Source organism: Pygoscelis adeliae, unplaced genomic scaffold (genome assembly GCF_000699105.1).
Source record: "Pygoscelis adeliae isolate BGI_AS28 unplaced genomic scaffold, ASM69910v1 Scaffold18, whole genome shotgun sequence".
NCBI classification, from domain to species: Eukaryota; Metazoa; Chordata; class Aves; order Sphenisciformes; family Spheniscidae; genus Pygoscelis; species Pygoscelis adeliae.
Window position 1 is genome coordinate 2287000 of NW_008825558.1, and position 9201 is coordinate 2296200.

General features: G+C 40.4%; 1 protein-coding gene across 1 annotated transcript in view; it reads right to left on the reverse strand.

Annotated features, from left to right (window-relative positions):
• Nucleotides 1-3774, reverse strand: part of PKD1L2 (polycystic kidney disease 1-like 2) — a 42117-nt gene extending 38343 nt beyond the window's left edge. The window contains 2 exon segments of the mRNA XM_009332327.1: nt 2660-2824; nt 3378-3774. Coding sequence (XP_009330602.1) covers nt 2660-2824; nt 3378-3774 — 562 coding nt within the window.
• Between the last annotated feature and the right edge of the window lie 5427 nt (nt 3775-9201).

The following is a 9201-nucleotide window of genomic DNA, read 5'->3' on the forward strand; positions in this document are numbered from 1 at the left end:
AAGGTCATATCTCTAAATGCATACACCTCATTCTTTGATTAATCTGGGACAGTTAATTATCTTTCAGAATTCTTAGTATCCTGGAGTAATCAGGGTACTTAATACCCTGAAGAAGAGGATGCGAAAGACTGCTCTCATATGGGAGTGTTGCAAAAGAATGTTTTTGTTTCAGCTGTCTCGGGTTTAAATACATTGTCCTCCAATTGCTGTTTTGATCATTCCCCTTAAGTACCTTGATTAACAGTGCCAATGTGTGCACACTGCAGTAATTGTGTGCTGTTGTTATTTAAAGGCTAAATCTAAGCCTGGCTGTAACTATAGCAACATGATTAGTTTACAGATTAAAGCACTCTAAATAAGCTTGAAAAAATAATTTGCTGTTAAATTCTAATATGGACTATCACCTCATGCATTTTTTTGTTCTTTGCTTTGTATAGAGAGTTCCCATAGTATTTGCTGTCTCAGCAACTTTTACATGGAAAAACGTACAGAATCTGGTTTGTGTTCCTGTGTACAAACCCTGGTTCAATACGTATATTTTTAGTACAATGAATTGCTAACCTACAGAGCACCAAATGGTACAATAGAAATAATAAGAAATAATAATAAGGAAAGTTCTTACTTGTGTTGAGAAACACCAATAATGCTAGGATAGATGACCAAAGAAAGGATGAAGGCAGAACACTGGTTAGTTGTTTGTACACGTATACCTATCTCAGATGATCAAGTAGATAAGTTATCAGTTTCATCTGAAGTTTCAAACTCAATGTGAACCAAGCCCCACAGTAGCTGTGTGTGAAGGTGTTAAGTATCACTATACCCATTTTACAGAGAGACAAACTTAAGCACTGTCAGGTTGCGGGAACATCCAAATATTCAACACCCAGGGAAACTAATGGAAATATTGCCCATTTCTTTGAGATACTAGATCTAACTCCTTGCATGCAAAGCTGTTAAAAGAAGGGTCTACTCTGTTATTGAAATACATATGTGTATTAGTGGACATGCGCTGTAGATACTGAAAACAAGGCTATAATTGCCTCAATCTGTTCTCTGTTTCCTGAGTAATGGAATGATGGATGTAGTGTAGGATATCATTGTTGCTCAATAATGCAAACACTCTTTGAATTTAATGGGCTTTAAGTTGGACCCTATGGTAACAGATGATAGTTTCCTTACAAACAGACAGTTGTCTACTGTGGTTGTAATGGAAAAATAATTTTAGTCTGTTTTTGCAAGGAAAATAAGCTTAAGGGATTGTGCTGTCTGCCAATTTCCTCTCCCCAATCATTTTTAATGTTAGTCATCTTCAGCCAAATTTGATGTATAGATATAAACCTCAAAACACCCTAAAATATTATGAAAATCAATGGCTACGTAGAAGAGAAAGAGCTACATCAGTGCCTCTATTAGGAGTAGGGATTATAATCCAATGTTTATCTGTTCCACGATGTGGGATTCAACTGGCCAGCACGTACAGCTGGAGCTCTGAGGCAGCTGCAGAACTGCAGGGGAGGGAGCTGAGGGAGGGAAAAGTATTTGCAGAGCTGGGATGTGCGGGGGGTATGGGGTGAACTGGGAGTGCTGAGGAGGAGGGTAGGGAGGGGATGGGGAACAGAAAATCAGGACAGGAAACAAAACTATTAGTTTTGCTGATTGTGGAATGACTTGTTAATTATGTCAGAAGTAGTACAGTACTGGACCAGGGTAGTAGCACTGCTAGGGCTTGTGGTAACCTGTACTTGCATACTGGATTCAAAGACTTCTTTTTACATTAGTGAGCCTACAGCCAGACTGTCTTTCCAGTGCTTGTGACCTTAGTTCTAGTTACAGTTTAAAATGCTTGGCTTATGTGCAAAGTGTGAGGAACACAAATTCCCCTCATATCTGTATGTTGAATGGGACGATATTGCCCACATTCCTTTCCAGGACTGTTTGTTCCAAGTCACAATGTAAGGGACACAATGTCTGTAGATATTCTGTCTGAGCACTAAAATGCCACCAGGAAGTACAGGTTCCTGTCTGCTTCCTTATCCTGGGGAAGCCCTCAAACTTCACCTGATGGAAGGGTCTGAGAAGAAACAAGAAAAACTTGCTCTCACTTTTGCTTACTCCAGGCTGCTAGGAGTGGTGTCTCTGGAAGCCTTGCTGTATTTTTGCTTCAGCTACAAATGGAAATTATTTTGGCACATATTTATGATTAAGAGTATGTTTACAGGGCAGTCATACATGTCCCACCTAGCTCAGGTACTATGGTATTCTTGCAACCACGCTAATGCACTACTCAAATTGGCTTTAAACTAGCTAGCTTACATCCACTGTAGCCATGGGCTGCTACACATTTAGATTCACTCTCAGATCCATTTCTATTTTACTAGCCCTTTACTGGAAACCTGGACCTTAAGCATGAGGTCTGGTCAGCAGACCCTGAGCACCTACATCTCCCAGGGATTTCAGGGTTCTTCCTTTCTTTGGATCAGATCTTACATCAGCGCGCTGGAAAAAGAGCGCCTGCTGGGGTTATATGGCTTTTTGCTTGTTCACTTTTAATAAGCTTTATTAAGTTATTGCACAGCCACTTTGAAAGCAACAAGGCAAGTTATGCACAGCTGTGAACATGGCATGCTCACTTCTCGATTCCAGCTGTTGTGTATCTTACCAAACTCGCAAATGAAGTCAAATTCCTGGCTGCAATTTTCAGTCACACCCCACTGATACTTGGCATTCTTCAGGATGTATCCACATGTGGATGAGAAGGGAGATGGCTGATCGTTGTACCAGTTACTGTAGCTTATATTTGAAGTGTCCAGCCAAATCATTGACCCTGTGAACAAAGTAATCGTGTCCTGAATGTTTATCTTCCACAGTAACACAATTACAGAGTCAGAGCCTGCAGAGCAGGACTGTAGCCCTGCTCCTACTGAAGCAGAGGTGGTTTAGTCTGCATAGGGATCTTCAATTACATTTTATATTTAACCTTATATAATCACTAAAAGAGACACTGCCACTTCCCCCTGTGCTCCCAGCCTCCAGATTCCACCATTTCCCTTGCATCAGATCTTTGCAGCACTTCCTAGTGTGATGAATTGGCTCAGCTTGCTCTTCCACTAGAGAACTAACCCAGCACATTTTTTTCACTGGGTCAGCAAGCTGATCTAATTCACCACCACAAGATCCAATGGAAAGGGTGACAAATGCAACTGGGAAGTGAAGCAGGCAATTAAAACATCTCAATATAAATCTGCAGGTACAGCAACAAAAGGCAGTGGCTTTTCACCAGATGCCTACAGAGGGACTGATTGCATTTGTTGTCCCATTTAAGTAAGCATCATGGGCTGATACAGTTTTAAAGAAGACATGATTTCAAAATCACCTACCGTCAGTAGTTTCATTCAGCAAGGAGTTTGAGATCAGTCCTATCCACCATTCCTGATCCTCAGCAATATGTTTTTGCAAGAACTCTTGAGTTTCCTCATTTTCAATAAATACGAGGTGCCCGCCTCCTCTCTCACACCAGCTCTGGGCACTTGTGAAGGTACGCTGGAATCTAACAAACTCATAGCATGAATGGTTGAAAGCTAGCTGGTACTTTGAGCAAGGGATTCCTTCATCAACCGTTGCCTCCTCCACAGCCAAGCATACAGCAAGAGAAATTAGAACTGCGATCCCAAGCCACATTCTCAGCTCAGTGCCCTGTGTGGTACTGGTCTTGCTCATCACATCACCACTCTTTTTGCTGCCTTCTTCAAAAGATTGAGATGTTGTCATCAGCATTTCTCCTTCCTCTTTGCTGCTTGCAACAATAGCAGCAATGGAACATGAAACAGATTGCTTCTAATATATAATGGCAATTGCATCTGAGGATACACACAACAAGTGTTGATGCTAAGTCACTGCAATGGCCATTGTGAGGCCTATTGTATAAATGTCTCAGTCCATGAGATGTCAGTTTGAAGAGAAGACATTAGAGTAGTGCTTTCCTCATGAGCAGAGGAGATAAAGTTGATATATGCTGCTATTGGACACATGGGAAAGTGAGATAAAGCTCCTACATCAAAGGCATCATTGTGTGAACATTAAAGCTGGAGGTCTTTACAACAGCAACAACGAAGAGATACAATAGTAAGAATAAGAGGAGAATGAGGAAAATGAGAAACACAAGGAGTTATGAGATGGGAAAACACACAGTGCTCTTCTACATACATTTAATTGTTTTGGATTGCTTTATTTTTACTAATTATTATTTGAGGTGCTTCTTTCGGATGCTAATTATTTGAGGTGCTTCTTTTGGATGCTAATGCAATGTCTACAATTATTGTATCATAGTCATCCTGTCCACCTGTTTATACATACGCAGGTTCAGCTAAGCTGTCCCAAGTAAGCTTCATTTTGAAGCGTTGTGTCTATTTTGAATTCCACACCTCAAGTGAAATGCTCCCATCATCCCTTAAAAGCTAAGCTGCTTAACTATATAGAGCTACAGTATTCATACCTGCTAGGAGGTAGAAGGGAAGGCCAGAAGTTAAAACAGTGATTTAGAAAAGATGAAAGTATTGCCTTAATCATCAGAGCTACTTGGGAGCCCTATGTGCACATTCCAAAGGCTGCTGATGGACTTTGGGAAGCCAGCCCAGCAACATTTAGGAGCTGAAATCCCTAAGTGCTTCTGAACTTCCTTACAAAAGATACCCATTAGGTTTGCATGGCCACTGGATTAGCAGAAATACAGTACAAATAAGGATCTTTAGCTATTGCAATCCTCCTGTCCTTGGCATTAACTCCATTGAAATTGATGCAATTATCATTAATTTATACCACCATAACTTGACACTGAAAGAACATGCACTTATATTTAGACATGGATCAGTGAGCCAGATACTGCATCACAGAGATGCAGGAAGCAGTGGTGTTTGGTTGAGTTCCCACACTGCAGAAATGCCGCCTGCATTGCACTATTGAGCTGATGGTAATGCACATATTGCACAGTATGCCAGTCCAGCTCTAACTCTCTAAAGCTTTCTGGCAAAGTAAAGTATGAGTACTGCATCCAGTAAGCATTTAAGAGTGATCTTCAATCCCAAGACCTTTCTGGACCTCCAGTTCATAGTCACCTTGCTCATCTGGATAGAGCATGACTATAATCAGGGTTTTCAAGATAAAGTTAATGGGAAAGTGTTTAATGGATTGGACAATTGTGGGGGAGGAGAGGAAAGGGGAAGAATATGCACTGTGATGGAGGAATAGACACTACACTGGATGTCCCCTTTTCCCACTGCACTTGAAAGTCAAGACTTACTTCAGCTATGGAACCCTTGGAGCAGATGCCACATTAATTTCTGACTGATTAATAGGGAGGGCTGATGGAGCAGCTGAGATGCGAATATTCAGACTGGGTTTCCCAGCTCTGGGGAAGGCCAGTCCATATTCTAATTAGCTGATGGATCTGGCCCAGTCATTGCCTAGACACCCATCCCCTTCCTGGAAGAGATCATATAATACGATTATCAGCTGTTCTTTTGAGGATGTCTGCAAATTAGGAGTGCCATTTGGGCTGTATACAAAACTTCATAGGCTTCAGTTTGGGAACCCCCCAACCCAACTGTTTTATATTCAAGCTATTGCAAAAGTCAGAGCTGAGGGCAGCTGCTGTTCAGTTAGTTGGCCACTGTATATTTTCATGACATTTCCTTCAGAGCCCTTGATTCTTCTTGGGCCGTGCTGACTTGCCAGGCTTTGGAGAAGCTGACAGCCAGCCCTCCCATTTTGTCCTCTTAGATATGAGAAACTCAGCCTGTTTCCAAAAAATTAGGTGTGATGAAGGAGACCATACTTAAATGTGTCTGGCTCAGTGATACAGACTATGCATTTCCAGTAGGTGCCATTGACTCACATTTGTGATGAATAGATTCTGTAGCATCTTCCAGTTCTCTCTCTGCAACTGGAAATTTGACTACATGAACATACTGCTAAAAATGCCAGAGCTGGAGGTGCCACAGGCTATCCTCTGTGAATCTGCTCCAAAGCCACCGAAATTAATGGAAGTCTTGTCTCTGGTTTGACAGATTTTGAATCAGGCCCCAAAAAAGAACAAATAATGTTTGGAAATGTCTACAAATAAAGCCAAGCTCTCCAAGTGAGTTTACTGTTGGCAATTGCTACAGCAGTTTGAATTTTTTTCCTAATCTACGGTTGCTATAAGTAACTCTTCAACTGGCTGCAGCAGATGGGGAATGGAAGAAAAACAGTTTCCCTCTTTTGCAGTTTGTTAACTTCATATATTTTAGTGCCAGTAAAGCAGTCTGTCAGTTTATTCTGTTTACCACAAAGAAGAGAAAAGCATTTACAGAAAAGAAAATACTGCTTTAAAAGCATCCAAATTAGAAACTAGGGTCCTCAGGAAGAGAGAAAATTCCTGATAATTGAAAAATGTCTTGATTTCAAATAAACAGTGCTCCTTGAATTTACCATTTTATAGGAAATGTGCTTTTTGCATTATTCCTCAACAGAAAGACATTTTTAAAAAATAGCTTTCTTATGCCAGAAGTCCACATGGAAGCTTCATAGTATAATGGTTTATTAAATTTTTTTGCTATTTGCCTTTGTGTAGCTGGCTGAATTGAAATAATTTAAATAGTTTAAGAAGTTACTTAAATAGTCACACACACTAGTGTGGAAGAGACAAAATGGTGCACCTGGCTGTGTAATCTCATCTTGCATGTTTCAATAGGGAGTCATAGAAGTGCTTAATTAAGCCTCTCTCATTGTCTTAAGGGGGTGGCTGGCAATTACAATAAGTTCTCCTCTTCTGGCTGCCCATGGGAGTGTAACTGACCCCGAACAGGTATTGTAAAGCCACTCCAGTATCTTCAGGGAAGTGTCAAGCATAATGTCCACTATATAGATTTTGGATACACCAAAACCATTCACTTGCTGGTTTTTGTTTGCCTTTTGCATAGTTCTGAAGAACTGGGGCAGACTCGCAAAAGAAAAGTCTGTACATAAGCATTGTTTTTAAAGACTATGAGCCCTTCGCATATAGCCAAGGCTTGTTAATCCTTGTTCAGTTATAGCTGTCTGCCTGAAAGGCTGATGTAGCAACCGCCCTTACAGTGTTATGTACCAGTGACTTAAACTAAAACATATTCACCAGCTAAAATAAGGATTGCAAAGCAATTGTGTTTTGCAAGCTTTGACTAGAAATTAGTGACGAAGCTTTCTCAGTATTTTCACACCCTCACTCCAAGCTGCGATAAAGCTATGAATAACTCCTTTGTTTGTGAACTCTCTTGTGGCTGTTGGAAGAAGTCATTTTTCTCAGAAGTGTTTTAGGGGGCCCTGCAGATCTCTTACAGAGTCCTAACTTGCCCTTATGGGTTACACCAGATGGTGGCCATCAAGAGAAAGTTTCTTCAGAAAAACGTTGTGCTATATAAAACATCACAGAAGACAATGATGAATGATTTATTCCTGGTTTTCAAATGGATCATTCAAGGTTTATTACTTTTTTTGTCATTGGTGTTGGCAGTAGAAGCTGTGGAGGTGAAAGAAATCTGAAGAGTATTTTGTTTACGATGCTGAGAAAGTTAATAGGTGTTAAAAAAAAATAATGGTGGCATACATTGAGATTCTGTAAGGGAACCTTTTAGGTGGTGTTCACCACTGCTAAAAATTGAACCCTTTAAAACCAGCTCAGTTTTGGTAGCCAAACCTCAAAGTACTCATAGTCACTACTTCATTTTTTTTTAAATCTAAGCTTATATATGTAAATTATATGCCATTTGGAAAGTTTAGCTTTATATGCCTAAATTCTTGTAGAACAGGAGATGAACACACACAATGCTTATCTAACATATGTAGGTATGGTAGACCTGCCTTGACACCTTTGCAAATCAGCCTTTCATGCCCCAAATTAGGCACTGAGCACTGAATTGCAATTTTTGAAAAATAAAAGCCTGAATTCTTGTTCAACATAATCAATATCTCTATAGCTCAGGGCACCCTGAATCCAGCTGCAAATTTCTCCGTGACCAAATGCTGCTATTAGGAGAACACGGTTCATTCATAAGACTTTTCTATTTCTGAACTTTGGTGTCCCAAACCTGAGAAAAATCAGTTCCAGAGTTTCACTGGGCTATTGGAGAGGTTGGTGTGCAGACAAGGAGGAGAGGTATGGTGCTGCCACTGACTTCAGGGTGGTCCTGATTTGTACCCTAGTGCAGATTACAGCTGCATCACGACAGCCTAAGAACATCCTGTGATTCAAAAGGCCATTGCAGCACAGCAGAATAGCTTGACAATCCCTAATAGAGGCCAGAAAGTACTAGATTTGAAGAGTTAAGGAAGTGAAGAGCTGCCAACGGGAAGGAATAAATCACACCCCCGTTCATTTTGGCTGTTGTTCATTTGCCTTGAGGACGAGCAAGTAAATTTACTCTCCATAGGAGGATATTACCATCTTTACATTCCTGAATATTACTAAATGTGATGTATAGATTTTATCAGGAATAGAAATATATCTCTGTTCTATGAATTGAATAATCATATAAATGGAAAATTTATTTATATTATTTTGGATCTGAGGTAGAAAAAGGGTGATTTTCAGGTATCATTAACTTGAGACAAGAGTGGTCTCAAGACCACTTGAGTGGTCCATTTTAGTGTGTCACATACAATTCTGCAGTGTGCAGAACTGCCTCTTGAAAAGATCTGTTTCATTATTACCCAAATAGGTAGGAAGTACTGAGTACTGAGCAGACTGTCTGGAAAGGGATGGAGAAAAGCCCATAGGTATATCTACATCTTCTATCTCTCCAGCTGGCTTTAAAAAATCCCATCTGCCAATTAGTTTAAGAAGGTGGGTCACAATCACGCTTCCTTCCTTGCTGCTTTCCTGGGCTGCTTGTCCTGATAGTGAGACCCAGTTATTTGCTGACTCAAAAGGGTTTGTTTTTCTTGTTGCTCTACTGTCTAATTTTCCATGTGGCAACACAGTGAACTTACCATGAGCCCTGCCAAGTTGCAATTTTGATGTTATCTTGTTTAGAAAAACAGGGAGAACAATTCTTATCTTTACAGGGTGCAATAATTAAATTAGACGTTCATGCCTGGCATGATGGGGTCAGGATAAGATAAGTAGCACTACATTCAGGAGTTGCTGGGTTGGACATAATTTCTGTTTATAGGATGTGTATGGTTACCTTC